Below are 16047 nucleotides of genomic sequence, written 5' to 3'. Positions count from 1 at the left end.
ACTCTGAAATCTGAATACTATTAATAGTGCAAAAAACTCTCTTCAGTCAACTTTTCAATGAATAGATATAAATCTCAACCAGTTAAATATTTGTAATAAAATACTTTGATACACCATTCTCTCTGTAACTCTGTGTACATTATTTTGAGTTGGACAATGAAACTGTGGGAACAGGATCCAAAATTAACACAGGCCGAGTCCCAAATGTGAGCACACTTTCAGAGCAGCTTACTACTACTTGATCCTTTCTGTCATATCCAGGTACAACAATAATCAAAAACACCCCGGATTATGAAAAAGAACAAGGTAAATAATACAATTAAAAAATCTGATCTTCTCTACACATCTTTAGTGATGCTAAAGAGGAATTTGTAACTTGCACGTTGCAATTTCAGCAAATAAAAACTATTTTTGGCTGATGAACTTTCTTACTTTACCTGCCACTAGCAGATGAGATTGGCAGAGTTAATTTTGGACCCTGTGAAGGAAACACTGTCTGCCCTTGCAAATGAGAATTCGTATAGCTGCTCCTGGCAACAACTTTTGATAAGTTGAATGAAAAATAAACCTCTATAATTAACGTGAAATTGAAAAAATGCAAAACAAGAAATAGAAAAGAAAGGCAGTCTTTGAGTCCCAAATGAAAATCCAGTTATAGCATTGTATCCATTAAAACAAGATCTTGAAGGATGGTCTGTCACAAGCCAGTAGTTGTACCCATATTTTTATCTCTTAGAACTTTTACGTCAATGGTAAAAGGCCATGGGTGCTTGTAGTCAGCCCACGTTATTTTGGTCCTTTTTTCATGTTATTGAGATAATCTTTTACCGTCCTTTCAATGTTGGGCACTTGATAGTTCTGTGCTGCGTATATTCCAGTGAGTGTTCCCAGCAGCACTCCCAGGACGGCAGAGGAGCGTAGTTTTGCAACCACATAACCAGCCAGAAAGCCCTTCAGAAAAGGAGATCCCAACACAGAGCCTCCCTACAAAACAGAACAGCAGAAGGATTTTCAGCACAGAAACACAGGAAACAGAAAAATGACAATAGGTATTGAGGGAAGTGCAAATACATTATGTAAATTTAGGTTGTTATGCAGGGCTAAACATTTTTAATTCATACAATTAGTCATCTAATGGGACTAAAAGAAACACTTACCTGAGGTATTCCTACAGAAATCTCGTTTTCTACTTTCCTTTGAATCTCCTCCAGCTGGTTTTTAAGCTGCGTTAAATCTTTCAGCTGTTTCAGGGGATCCTAAAATAAAAACAGCGCTTTCCATTAGTATGTACAAATGGTTTGATAAAAACATAAGTACAACCAACATGTTACAGAGGTTTCAATCTGCAGCTTACATAACAACACAGCCAAATAGTTGCCTCGAAGTTTGGTGGTGAGCTTCTGGGTAACAGGGTAACTTAGCCAGCTCAAGGACCGATTAATTTCATTTTAGAAGCGGTCTTTGCAATGCTAACTTAATTTCATCACTGGGCCAGTTACTGCTGAGAGGAAAAGGTTCATTCTAATACTTTTAACTCCGGCTGTCATCTGACCAAACACGTGAAATTAATACATTTAAAGCTAGAACACAGCCGCTCACTCACCTTGTCATCCGCCATTTTTGCCCAGTGTTCGATGATTAGCTCATAAGCCTGAGACTCCTCCGGCTCAGTGCGATTAGTTTGGTCTGGAGATAAAAGATTAGATTTCACTTTCTTCCACTGTCAAAAATATACTAAACGTATTTTTACCTTACATGCTGTCCATATACATTGTCATGTTAAAAAGCTTTACTACTGCTAACACTTTCTGAGAAAAATCTAGAATCCTTCACACATAACTGTATATTTAACAGAATACAAAACGTTTTCAAATATTTCCATAGACCACTTTTTTTTTTTTTTTTTTTTTTTGTTACAAACTCAAACAATATTTTGAAGATATCATATCCTACATATTGGATCCATTATAACCACAATCTTTAAATGAAGGTTTATGGGACGCAAGCGTTACTTTCACGTGTCAAAAACGTCTTCGCTGATTGGCCAGTACTTTTTTATTCCGGTTTTTCATTGGCCAAGAAGCATAGCAACAAACCGCCATGTTTTTACAAGTCGACGATTAAACGAAGATACTTTACAGACATTTGTGCATCACAAATTCCGGACATGATACCGAACACTGACCAAATTCAGTATTTTCTACCGTCGGTAAAATGGCTTTTGTTTTCGGTGTTTTCTAACGGTTGCTCAGAGCAGTTTGCAAAGCCTCGGGCCGTCGTAGGTAAGACTTCAATAAGAAGGCATTTCATTGGATAACCCACTGACAGTGTAGCAGTATAAAGACACGCCAATAAACGTTCTTTAAAGCAGGCAGAACAGTGCCTTAATATTTGAACCCCATATTTCTGAGGAGTATGCATGAATAGTCTCTGATACCTGTAATTGATTCTGACCAAGACATTGTCCTGTTTCTGTCCGCATTTACTACCAGCCCTTAGTTACAACGGCACTTAACGCTGATATTATTAGACAACGTAGCTACTTGCTTTTCATTTGTTAAGATAATTGAAATATAATAAACTCCACATATTCATGAAACTGGAGCTGTATATTCATGCCTTGTAGCTGCATAAATATATCATTATATAATGGCATTAAATGTATATTATGTAGCAGAAATATTGTCACTTGAAGTACAATGATATCACTTGTGCTTCTAGAATAAACCTCTTCATCAGTATCAACATTAAAAATAATATATTCTCACACTGTTTTTCTAAAGTTGGCTCAAGCTTCTTATAGATCATGGAGAAAGTGGAGATGTATGAGGTTAAAGTGACTGAGGAAGTGGAGAGCAGTTATAAAGAAATGGACATGAGTCCCCCAAAGAAGAGGAAAAGTAAAGCTCAAGAGGACAGCACTGATAAACCTAAGAAGCCCAGGTAATGTGCATAGCCCAGAAACAACAAAATCACAGTAATATGGCCTTGTTCTCAACATGAACTGGCCTCTTAATCAAGCCCTTTCATAACTGTGAAAATATTGAATCTATGTGTTTTAGGTCCGCCTACCTGCTCTACTACTTTGATGTTCACCAAATTATGCAACAGGAAGTCCCTAATCTGCCTCAATCTGAAATCAACAAGCGCATCAGTGAGAGCTGGAAGAGACTCAGTGTAGCTGAGAAAGGCTACTACCTGGAGAAAGCCAAGTTGGAGAAGGAGGGCACAGACATTGTAAGTTATTGAATCTCCTTTTTAAATATGAGCACACAAGGTTAAAACTTCCCACAGTTCATCTTCAATGAGGGGCCAACACATTTTGGTTTGTGGTTTTAATCAAGGTCCCTGAGGAACACTCGAAACCCTTAAGAAAATGTTTTGTCAGTAAAAAGTGCAGTGGTATTTTAAGGACAGTGCCAAGCAGCCAACACAAGCCAATCTTATCAAAAAGTTTGCAGATGATGAATTGTTGGATTTGTTATAGGCTATTAAATATGTCAGAGCTCTTCTTGATGATTACACACTGCAGACCATCTGTGTAATCAACTGGTTTGATGGAATTTGTAATGAAAACATTTGGCACCCATAACAACATGCAAAGTAATAATGAAGTGCCTCAATTTCTATCTTACAACTATGGTAAAGGAGTGCTTTTCTTGAGTTGGCTTTGAACTCGTTTCATTATAGGGCTGCATCTGTGATTCCATACTAACATGTAATTGATTATGTTAACACAGCATATGAGACTTTAGTGAGATTTATTATGTGTGAATCCTTAGTATGAAACAAGACTATGTGCATTGAATAGGCTACTATTTCCAGGAAACATTGCTATAAGCAAGTACAGGATACTTTGAGGCTGCCATGCAAAACAGCACTGATTACAGTAATGTCACTAACTTACCCCAATGATCGATGAGACAGATATTCATATTCAGCAAAACAATGCACATAATTTAGATGCCTGTAATATTGTTATGACTAGTTGTTTGGTTGTTCTGGTAGTTTAGGGATGTAAGTGGAACTGCTGTTTTGACTTGGTTTCTTTTTTTCTTTAAGCATTTTTGGGTAAAGAGCCAAATCTTCTTATTATATTTGGTATATTTTAAAGTAGTCTAACAGGAAATAAAAATTCTACCCATTACCTGTGTGATCAGGGGGTTCTGTCTGCTTATAGGTGTTTTCAGAGAGATAAGGGGGTTAAATATGTGATTGGCATCTCTAATTACAATCAGTGTTCAGATTCAGCCAGACATAACTCTACTGCTGTACTCCGTAATTTGACATAGAAGCTTAGAAAAGTGGCTTAATTTTTTGTGGCATGAAACTGCATCAGGTCATCTATCTTTATCTGTTAGTCTTTTGTTTTGGACTATGAACTGCAAAAAGAATGTGTATTTTAAATTGTTTGTTAGATTGTTTTCCCTCGCAGATTTAACTGGTGACAAAGATGCTTCTTTAGTAATTTCTTGACAGCCAAAAGAGAGAGCTTCATCTAGCTATCAGATATTACAGATGCTGATCGCGGTGAGGTGGAATGGTTCCCATAGTTACATGTTACTGACATAAAGTCTCACAGAAAGTGATGTAGAATATTCAGAATTGTGTGTCTGAATATGTAGATTCTCTACTCCATTCACACAGATATGTTTTGAATGATAGTGGATATAGTAAGTGTAGAACATAATGTGGGATTTCAGATGCTGCATTGATGGCTACTATCTACTATGTTGTCAAAAGTTATCAGTGTTCATAACCAAATCTTTGTATTTTTGTCAGTCCTTACCCAGTCCATCCAAAGACCTGCCAGGCTTCCGCAAGATCCTCCCCCGAGCCAATTACTTTCTTTTGGCTAAAGGCTGCCCTTCAAATCACCTGCCAGGATGCTCTCAGCCTGATGTTAGTGCAGAGCCTGTGGATTCTACACTGAAGGGAGGCCCGCCTTCTGTCACTGTCACCCAGGAGCCACGGTTCCCACCTCTAGGGTTGACGAGTGAAATGGAACTTTCTGAGCAGTCCATCACTATTGATGACATGGCAGAGGAAAGTGCAGTGGCATCTCACTCCACAGTCCTTCAACAAGCCCTGCCCTCTTCTTCCTCGTCTGTCTCAACCAGACCTTCCACCTCCTCAGGCATGCATGTCACACAGGGCTCTGCAGACACCACCACGAATGGGTTTAAACTAAAAGGAAATGAGACCATTGTGGCTGGGAGTCCTCATGGTGGGACGCTAGCGCAACAAATACAGGGGGAAACTACCCAGGTGGTTGCCATCATACCAACCCAGGTGAGACCTAATGTCCTGCAGCAGCATGAGCCTTATTTGAATATGAAAATGTAAAATAATTTTCCTCTCAATTCAGAATCTACTGGAGCCGAAGACTTTGACAGGTGTCAGCTCTGTGGGTCCAGTAATGATGGTCTCAGTTGAATCCAGTGTAGAGCAAAGTGCCAAGCCATCATATAAAATGGTCAGCATCCATACTACTCATTTTTAAAATTCAGTTAAAACTACTTGCCATACAAATAACAGTGTTTAACCATTTCTTTTTCTACTATAGTATAAGTCTGACAATAGTTTATAAATATACAGTACACTTCATGACAAGGGCCACAAATCTACTTGTTTGTACACAGGTGAACAGAGATGGTTATGGTGATTATGCAAAATAATTACATTTAATTCAAATAATTGTGATGATTTGTGTTATAATTGCACCACTCCTATGGATCGACAGGAGAAATGAGAGGCAGGGTTAAAAGCAGTTGAGAGACATATTAATTATTGTTATCACTGTTTGTTTTTTTAACAGTCTGTAAAGACTTACACAAGAAGAGGTCGGGGGAGATGTCTGAATCCTGGCTGTTCATTTGTGTACGTCACTCGCCACAAGCCACCAACATGCCCTGAATGTGGAAGCCATCTTGGTGGCAAATGGATCCCAGCAGTAAGTGATAAACAATCTCTGATCCAACAGTCAGGCTTGTCAAATCCTGTGAAAACATCTTGGGTAAACTACAGGGTTGTATTTCATAATTCTGATTATCACCTGTGGTTTAACTCTGTTAACTTTTACATATCAGGCAAAGAAAGCAAAAGTGAAAGAAGATCTATCCAAACAAACGCCACAAAAAGTTGAGACTAAGTCTGATGAAAGCTACCCAGCCACACTGTCCCCTGCTGAGGAGGGGGATGCTGATACCAGTAAAACAAAAGTGACTGAGATCAACAAGGAAGCACTCGTTCAACGGTGCTCCAGAAAGCAGCATGCAATTACAGCTGGGAAGCCACCAGAGGGCAGCAGCACCAAGCAAAAAGACCAGACAAAGTAAGACTAAGGTTTCAGTAATTAATTTCATGACTGATTTACTCACCTGAGCTCTCAGAGCCCATCAGATATTTTGTATCCTTACTCTGCCTCTTGTACCACAATGTATTTTTGACCATCCTGCACATGAAACTGCATAGTGTTTATTGTTTACAGATCAATTCTTTAGCACCAGTGTAAGTGCAGCAGGAATACTTGCATCTGTGTTTATAAATCTAATTTTAGGCATTTATACACAGTGGCCACACTTTTAGTAATTTCCATGTGTAATATTTCTGCTTTTCAATACAGTTTGGACGAGGGTTATTTATGTATATATGTATGAGAGGTTTGTAACTGTGTTTTGATTTGGTATTTTTGATGATTAGACCCTTGGACAACTGTTTTAAAGATCCGACAGTCCAAAGTCAAGACAAAAGCAGTGCTGTTGTTCAGAAGAGACCTGTGAGACCCATTCTCCCTGCGTATTATAGCACAGGTGAGAAAACACGCACAGCTCTGTATTTATATATGCACTGTTAAAATGAGTGGTTTCCAAATGGATTTGCATATTTGCTCCTATTTCTGTTTCTAGGCAGTGCCTTGTTCCAGATTATAACTGTGCCACCCAACAAAGGAAAATTTACCAGCACAAACAACAAATCATCTGTTGGTAATATGCAACTTTTGATATATTAGCTTTTAAATGTGTTCACTCACTTATGTTTCTTATTGGTGTTTATTTACTGCTCTAATTACATTTAAAAGAAGAAAAAATGTATACAGATGTACTTTGTAACATTCCTGATCTCAGCTGATGTGGTTGCTTTCTAACTCTAGTGGCTCAAGAGAGTTTCTCTGGTCTCAAACCAAGCACCTTGAAACAGCTCGGCCAGACGGTCCCAACAGTCACAGCCAAGCAGGTAACACACACACACACACACACATAGTTACAAACACAGACAAGCGAACACACCGTTTGCTAATAATAATAATAACCTTTACTACGTGTCCTCACGTTTGTATTTCTCCGTAGGATCCATCTGTCCCAGCAGATGGAGCCCAGACTGTGGCTTCGCTGACTGACAGGAGAGTCAACATCCTGTCATTGGTGCCTTTCAAACAGAGCCCTGTTTCTAACTTTGTATGTACATACTGTATATATTCACAATGCTTTATCCTGTTGCAAAGTGTGTTTTAATACTGACGTCACTCTCTTTACTTAATCTTCGTTAATCTTCGTTAATCTTCTTGCTTGTTTTTCCTTTAGGATCTGGGGCTGTCCACAGCACGAGGCAGGGGTCGGTGTAAGAACCCATCATGTGACTATATGTATAAAAACAGACACAAACCTGCAGTGTGCCCTAAATGTGGCTGCATGTTAAGCCAGAAGAAGACCAAGGGAAGAACAAAGGTGAGACCAGCATTGAAAGGCTTTACCTTTACCTTTGTCAGTGGTCAGACAGGCAGAATTTATGGCATCTTTTACACGTTTCCCTACCAGTGTGTCAAGTTTGCTTCTGTGTCTTGAAAGTATGTCTTAACCCTTATGCCCTCCTCAAATTTACTGTAGTCTGGTTACCTTTGCGGCAAAAATGTACACACACACGAAAACTACTATACTACTATAAAATCATACGTCAACATTTTTTCTTGTTTTTTTTTTTTTTTTTAAATAAATCTGTTAAACAACTTCCGCCCTGCTCAAAACTACCAAACATTTAACAATTTTCAGGATTTTAACCCTTTAAATGCCAGTTTAATCATTTGAATTCTGAGTGATTTATTACTAAAACAACACAAAAATGGAATATTTTCCATTTAATAAATACTGCATAACTGAAAAGAAAAGCTCTTGCCAAAGTTCATGTCAAAATCTGCAACACAACCAAAATGATCAACAAATGAAAAAAAAGAGTAAAATGTACAAAAATGGCCAAGGAGGACCTAAGGGTTAAGTATGTACTTTCTAAAGTCTTACTTATATTTTATTTTTCCCCTTGGTAGTCTTAGTAGTCTAATTTTAAAGTAAATATTTATCCAGACACATTATATTATTCACATTTACATCTCATCTTCACAGATCACTTTTATAATATTATCTCACTGCTCCCGAATTGATCAATTATGTCTCCTTTCATGTTTTAGGGGGGGGCCTTACTAGACCCGTACCAGGCTCTGAGTCCTGCTCAGAAGGACCTGCAGCGCCAGTCTACGCTGCAACTCTTGCGCCGTTCGCTGCAGATTCCTGAAAGTGAGACTGAGCTCCAGGAAATACTGACACTCATCCAGGAGCTCAACAGTCTCCAGATAGTTTTGGTTCAACCGAGTGATCAGGAGCAGGATGGTAGCGTGGAAACAGAGACTCTGATTGAGTCTGGGTGGCCTCAGTTCTTTGAATCATCAGCAACACAGTGTGTCCTGTGTAACTACCCTCTTTTCAAAGGAGGTCAAAGGTGAGAATATGTAAACTTGATGGGAATGGTAGTGTTAGTTTATTGTGTCATAAATATTCTTGTTTTCTCTTAATTATGTTTCTAAAATACCCAAGTTCTTTTGTTTTAGCAGCACATTTTCTTTATGTCCAGGTATCTAACTGATGACTTTTTATGTCTGTGTGTATGTGTTAGTACTGTTGCAGGACAAGAAGACTGCTGGCTACTTACTGAGACACTGATCCACACTGCTTCTCTCCATCTTAAGGTGTGTCTCAACCTCCAGTGCCTGGCCCTGCACAGTTTCACTGACCTACATCCAGGTAATCTACACCACTTGTAACACTCTCCATACAGAATCCCTTTGTGCACACAGAATATCTAAAGTGCAACAAATCAAACTGTGTCAACTTTAACCCTTTTTGCAATTAAACTGGGATGCTTCTCCATATATGTAGGGTAATTACATGTAATACATAAAATGCATCTAATAACATGTTACTTTTGCTTTGTCAGTATTGACCTGCTTGACCAAAGGGATGCACTCCAGTGTTGATCTTGTTTTAATTTTTCTTGTAGTTTAACATGTTTTAGTAGTCATATGTCAACAAACAACACTCACTACGGAGTCTTAAATGTTTTACGAGACATTGAAATAATATTTTGATTAACAAATATTAACTGACAAAATAAAATGTTGCCTCTGGCAAAAACCACAGTAAAATGCCTAAAGCTGCAAGTAAATACTTTCATTACAACTTTCCTAGTGTTTCCATTATTTACAAGTAGACGACCACAGTTAGACAGCAGTATATAATATACCATTTGAAACCATTCACTCTTTTGCAGGTTTGTTCAACATTGGGAACAGATTACTGGTTAGTATAGACCTGTTTTTAAGGATCAGAGCAAGCATCAAACTTGGCCATGCACCATCTCATGCTGCAAAGACTTTACTGGACCACGTCCCCAATCACCCTGGTAAACACAGCATGGATTACACCTGAGCTGCATGGATATATTACCTGCCTTTGTCTGAATTTTGGCCCTCTTTCTTTCTTGCTTATTTTTTATCCTTGTCATTCTGTGCTTCAGTTCATGCTCTCAGTCCAGAGGAGTCATCTCAAATCCAAGAGCTTCTCCTGAATGGCTACTGGGCCTTTGAGTGTCTGACAGTGCGTGACTACAACGATATGATCTGTGGTGTTTGTGGTGTTGCTCCCAAGCTAGAGATTGCACAGAGATACACAGACAACGTCCTGGAGCTCAAAAATGTCGAGGTGACTGATTGGTGATACACTAAAGGAAGAAAAATGAAATTAAAAAGCAATAATTGAGCCCAGATATTCAGCTATGTTTGTGTGGATCTGATGTCTCTGCAGTTTACGTGGCCTGAATGTTCAGTCTCAGATGAGGTGCACGTTGATGACTTCTGGCTGACCATGGAGAGTGAGGCCATTGAGCAGGCGGCTTTCCCCACAGACATCCCTATCACAAGGGTGGATGCTTCTATCATTGCTCCCTTTATTCCCCCTTTAATGAGGAGTCACACTGTTATCAACACAGAGAAAGACAAAGTCCTGTCTCACCCACAGCAGCCGTCAGGTACTGCTTCTTTAAAATATCTGCCTTTTAATATCTTAATCCTGTGACTGTTGAGTTTCCCATTGGGAGCATAAAGCATTATTTTATTTTAGAATTTAAAATATTCCTAATACTGATATGTTATCAGTCATACATGGCTCTAGCAAGATTAACAGGAGATAAATTACATTTAAAATTATTATTTGCCTTAGATGTTTTGAGTACCTTACTGTAGTATAGTTGCAAATGTAACAGATAGCATCAAAACAGTTCTAACAGAATCATAGTTCATGGAATTCTATGAGGAAAATATTTTAAGTATTATTGTAATATTTTTAAGTGTATTTTTAATGTTTGATGGCTTGTTTTATACATATTTTGAAATTCATGAGAGGTGTTTTAACCTGTTTCAGGTGATCCATCAGTGTTGGTACGTCTTATCCATGATGGTCACCTGAGACTCAATAACATTGAGGATCACAGCGAGGATGAGCTGAGGATAATACTGACACGCTGTGGGGTGACCATCACCCCGGCCATGGCTAAGGTGAATGTATATGACCATGTGCTTGTTATGTTTGCAAGTTTTAGCTTGTGTATATGCTTGATTTCAATAGGCACTAGTTAAATTACTAGAAATACATCCATCTGTACATTCATTCACCACGTCACTTGGTACATCCTTAACGCTGCAATAGCAACAGGGGGAACACAGATGCCCTGGTCTCCCTGTCTCTACCAACTTGCACTATTTATACTCCAGTTGTTCTCGGGTCAGCTAGGAAATATAATCTCTCCAGCAAGTCCTGGGACAGTCCCAGGGATTTCACCCAGTTGGACAGACTGACAGTTAGACTGACTGAGGTTATCTGACACTGACTACATCATTGCATGTGCTGCTTTCTGCCTATGGTTGTCCTCCTGGTGTCTTTTCACTCCACTCATGAGCAAGACCTTTGCACTTTTCCTCTGGGGAACATTCCAGCTATATGAAACTGCTTCTGTATTGGATTTTTAAATTGGGTCTATTCACGGTTTGTTGTGGACAATCCGTGCCTCTCACAGAAGTCCAATAACATCTCACTGCTCATGTTGTAAACAGAATCCACCTCCGGTTTCCTGGTCATTGCTCACATGAGTGTTGAACCCCACGCACACTCATGTTCTGGTCCACTTTGGACTGAGCTGAACCAGGTTCTGTAGGTAACCCAAACACAAGGTGCTGGCCACCGAACACTCCCACTAGAAATGGCTCAACAGTACATCTCTGAGTCCCTGTTTTAAGTAGCTTTTCTCTTTTAAGTTTTTCCATAGATGGAATTTTTTCATTTTATTATCTCTATCTTCACCTCTGGTGTGGATGATTCTGACTCTTAGCTGACAGTGTAGCCCTGAAAATGACTAGACCATACAAGTCTTTCTGTCATGACAAGGCCTCGATCCAAGAAGGGGCGGCTGTAGCCTATAATATACTAGATAGAATGAGAGTTATTGTTAAAGTGAGCACACTAATCATGTGATAACATGGCAGTTTGGTTGCTTTGATAGGAGGTTGTGTCTAGATGAAAGATGGCTTCGCTCCTGGTCTCCTGGTCTGTCCTGGTTACTGTAACTTAATGTTTATGTTGTCATGGGTGATATATTTATGTCTGTGTGGTAACTGGTTTGAATAAAAGCCTCCTTTCTCCTTTCCTCTGTCTTAGAATGAGCTGTTGGCCTCTTTGATCTCCTTGTACACACTTGTTCATGGCGGACTCTCAACAGCCCCACAGCCCCCCCTACACCTCACTGCTGGAAAATTGTCCAAGATCTGCCCCCACAAGGTAAAAACTGCAACCCTGTGTCAATAATAATTTACATAGTCATAAGTAGCCTCTCACATTAGCCTACAAATATGGTTTCTCTGTTTGTCTGACAAAGGTAGCATTAAAAGGCTGTAGTTTTATGTTTTTCTAAATGTATCAATAACATAGTTGTGTCCTATATCTGTGTCCAGGTGGTCTGTGCTTCTAAGTGCCTGGTTAGGGGGGAAACGGCTCGGGACCACGTTGACCTGCTGCTGTCGTCCCGCTACTGGCCTCCGGTGTACGTTAGTGACTGTGCCCGGAAGGTGGCAGTCTGTGCTGATATGCAGTATCCAGATCTGGCAGCCCAGATGTGGGGCAGGAACCAAGGGTGCTTCTCTGACCCTTTTGAGAAACCAGAGGTTGGTTATTTAAATCAGAGCCGGTGTGGGAAAAAATATGGACCTTGTAAAATTTGGACCTATTTGGAATTTGCGCATGCGCAAGCGCAGCCTTACCGGATGTCAGGTTCAGCGACCCCTAACCCTAACCCCTAACCCTAACCCTAACCGTAACCCCTAATCCTAACCCTAACCCAAAAGCGCACAATTCTACTCGCAAGGTACTTATTTCATAAGCCTCGCTGAACCTGACATCCGGTAAGGCTGCGCTCGCGCATGCGCAAATTCCAAATAGGTCCAAATTTTACAAGGTCCGTATTTTATGCCACACCGGTTTTCTGTGGCAAAAAAAAGACGCTGTAGTACAGTCAGCCTTTTCTGTAATGGGTTAAATTGTAATCTATATTATTGAATAGTAGCTTCATAACCTCAAAAATGTTTCTAACCACAGAATGTAATAAAACTGTTTCTATATATTTGTGTGTGTGTGTGTATATATATATATATATATATATATATATATATATATATTTGTTTTGTCACTTTAGTCTTTCAGTTTGTTTTACCGCCTGCCCACTAGGGGAGGTGCAGTGTACAATTTGATGGCTGAATTTCAATTTTTAGATTTTTTTTGCAAATTTTTTGAAAATATTAAAAGACTCAAAAAAAAAAAAGAATTCCTGGGTAGATAGGGCATCAGTGAATGGAAGGGGCAAAGTGTTGTTCGACCGGACAGGGGTATTAGTAAGCTCTGCTTACTTTTTTAAATAGTTCTATCATGAGGAAAGACTTGATTTATACAACATGTAATAATTAAAGCTTTTTTTAGGTATTGTGCAAACTTGTTTTATTCTGAACACCATTAACATTGTCCCACAGCAGAGCTCAATAATTACACCAAGTTAAATCAAACTTTAAACTTCTTTAAAGAAAAACAAAGGTGATTTATACCTGCAATTCCAATTTTGTTTTGCTTTGTTTAACATTGTTCATTGTAGTTTATTTATTTATCTTTACTGACACTTTTCTTTCTTTTCTTAGTCTTTTTGTTTGTTATAATACCTTTACTTCTACTTTGCATAATAGATATGTAAATAATCTGTTTTTCTTGTTATAAAATCTCAAATGGTACTGATTTCGACTCTCTCTCTATTTTGTCCCTCAGTTTGTGTCATGTGCTGAGCTGCAGGAACAGCCGTACTGCGCTGACCTGTCCTTAGTAACAGAGAACCAGCAGATCCACCCCATCACTAAATCGTCTTCCTGCTGGCTGGTGCATCCTCCTGCAGCAGCTCATACCCAGGACCCTCCGTCTCCAGAGCACCACTCAATGCTCCTCTGCAGAGACCTGGAGCCGTACATTGGCTTGTTTACTGAACTGGACAAAAACGAGGGGACGGAAGTAGAAGAGGGTTCACAACACGCTGACAAAGCTGACAAACCTGACGACGGCAGTGACGCAACAGAGTTGTGTGAATCAGTGAGCCGTATGCTTCAGCAGCCTGTGGTTTTTAACAATACAGCATATTACTACCTGTACAACCGCCTGGTGGACTTCCTCACCAGCAGAGACATTGTCAACCAGCAGATCAATCAGGTGGTGACGGCCTGCCAACCTGGGGAGGTGGTGATAAGGGATGCCCTGTACCGGCTGGGGGTGGCAAAGATCAACACCGAGAAAAAGGAAGCTCAGGAGGGGGGACAGGCAGAAACAGGAGAGGCTTCACATGAGGTTGTTCTGCCAGAATAATAATGTTCAAGGTGGACAGCAGGACTGACAGACAAGCAGATGGGTGGAATAAAACGTCGACACACAGACAGTCGTGCCAATATGAAGAGAAAGGAGGTGATACTGTAAGGAGAGATGAAGGTGAAGAGTGATCCAACACTGAAAGTCAAAATGAATGAGCAAGTAGAATAATCACAAGTGTATTAAAGTTCAAGAAATATCATGTAATGTAAGCTTATACAAAGTCACAAGTGAGAAGAAATATATGGATTAAATGGTGCTAATATAGTAAAACTGAACCCTGTTCTGCCAGGAATGGGGGAAAACAATGCAGTGCTTATTAGTATTCACAATGTATTTCAATTAACAGGTTAAAATGTATATTTTAACCACCTCAAGCTCATTATTATGAAGAATGTAAAAAAGATGTTTTAAGTAAATTAAATTATAAAAAGAATTAAACTTTTTTTTTTCACCATTATGGTACAAAGAGAGCAGAGTGTGTGAGGAGGTTATAGAAACTGTCCTTAATCTAATTCAGTGTGTTTACTGACTAAAAGAATGTACAAAGGATTTTAGCAACACAACTATCTGTATTATGTGAAATCATAAATAGTATGATGTAATTACAGGCCTTTAATGAGACATTTCTCCTTTATGATTTTTACTCTTACCTCTTTTACCTCTTGATGCCTTTTTGACTGAAAATTGTTGAAGCAACAAATCTGTCATTAACCTTGTGGCCTTTGTTTTATTTAGGCTGAAAATCTGTTTTCATTCGATCCTGAACTCATGTAGTTACTGTAGGTTAAATGGGGACATCTGTTGGTCAAAAGCATTCACTGCATTTAAGTATAAACCAACGTGTGTGTAGTTGAACCAAGTCCTGTAAATTAAACTGTTCATGTAAATAAATAAATGACAAAACATTAATACATTTTCTGCTCTGAACTGCTTCTTTTTGCTTCTTCTTATTTTCTTTTTAAACCAGTACCAGTAACCAGTAGTACTTTGATATATACACCAGTAACACTGAGATGATGAGCACACTGTCCCACTACAAACCTTTATTTACAGTCATATTTTTATCAGAATCACCCCTCACCAGTCATGTGCCCAGGCCAGAGATGTTCTGGTAAAACCACACACAAAGAAACAGTTTTGTCAAAGTAAAAGGAGCGTTTGTATCCATCTATTCTGTTAACATCATGTCGATGCTCTAAATTAGTGACTGATTATGAACAGCAGACACCTAGTGCATATGTCCTCAAACTGATGACAATTATTTTATTTATTTACTCTGAAGTGTGTCCTGGGAACCCAAAATATAGAAAAATAGAAAAATATACATTAAACTGTCATAGTGTCCAGACTGTTTATGACCTTGTTCATCATCAAAATGATGTTGAATAAATGCTGCTTTCACTGCCCAGTCTGTACCAGGAACCCAAACTGTATTACCCATGTAATTTAGAACAGTTTCTGATATTTAACCTACAGTTACTGGTGACCGAAAGCACTGACTAATCTAAAATATTAAATTACTTCTGACCAACTAATCCTACCTGTAACTTTAAATAATTCAGGTAAAATGCACTTCTACAGCTTTTCATATCATATTTGTCTTATGACCTTCCCAGCCTCCAAAGTGAACATGGAAACACTAACTTTGATGCAGTAGCCTGTAAAGGAGCTGTTTGTAAGAATTATATTTCAAGTAATCATAAAGTGGCCCTGATATGTCACCAGACTTTAAGGCAGTGGTTCCCAACCTGTCTTGGCTCATGACCCCATTTTAACA

At 39.0% G+C, this 16047-nt stretch overlaps 2 protein-coding genes across 2 annotated transcripts; one reads left to right on the top strand and one right to left on the bottom strand.

The window, feature by feature from the left end:
* Window positions 1–41: 41 nt before the first annotated feature.
* LOC115426776 (SLC35A4 upstream open reading frame protein-like) lies at window positions 42–1886 on the bottom strand. Its single transcript, XM_030144999.1, has 3 exons — window positions 1604–1886; window positions 1158–1256; window positions 42–984 (listed from the first exon to the last, which is right to left on the bottom strand). The coding sequence occupies exons 1-3, from the start codon at window positions 1616–1618 to the stop codon at window positions 787–789; spliced, it is 312 nt and encodes a 103-aa protein (XP_030000859.1). The 5' UTR covers window positions 1619–1886; the 3' UTR covers window positions 42–786.
* A 200-nt stretch (window positions 1887–2086) lies between these two features.
* On the top strand, window positions 2087–15183 carry hmgxb3 (HMG box domain containing 3). The gene is made up of 21 exons (XM_030144994.1): window positions 2087–2282; window positions 2784–2943; window positions 3063–3237; window positions 4783–5292; window positions 5369–5476; window positions 5819–5953; window positions 6090–6334; window positions 6703–6812; window positions 6909–6986; window positions 7154–7236; window positions 7350–7457; window positions 7584–7727; window positions 8462–8769; window positions 8944–9071; window positions 9598–9729; window positions 9844–10028; window positions 10131–10353; window positions 10746–10879; window positions 12036–12155; window positions 12329–12538; window positions 13683–15183. Exons 2-21 carry the CDS (start codon window positions 2807–2809, stop codon window positions 14265–14267), a joined length of 3858 nt encoding a protein of 1285 aa, XP_030000854.1. The 5' UTR covers window positions 2087–2282; window positions 2784–2806; the 3' UTR covers window positions 14268–15183.
* Window positions 15184–16047: the final 864 nt, after the last annotated feature.

The sequence above is a fragment of the Sphaeramia orbicularis genome, chromosome 10, assembly GCF_902148855.1.
Source record: "Sphaeramia orbicularis chromosome 10, fSphaOr1.1, whole genome shotgun sequence".
Lineage (NCBI taxonomy): Eukaryota > Metazoa > Chordata > Actinopteri > Kurtiformes > Apogonidae > Sphaeramia > Sphaeramia orbicularis.
The sequence above is the reverse complement of the archived record's forward strand: the minus strand, read 5'-3'. Positions and strand labels throughout refer to the sequence as shown.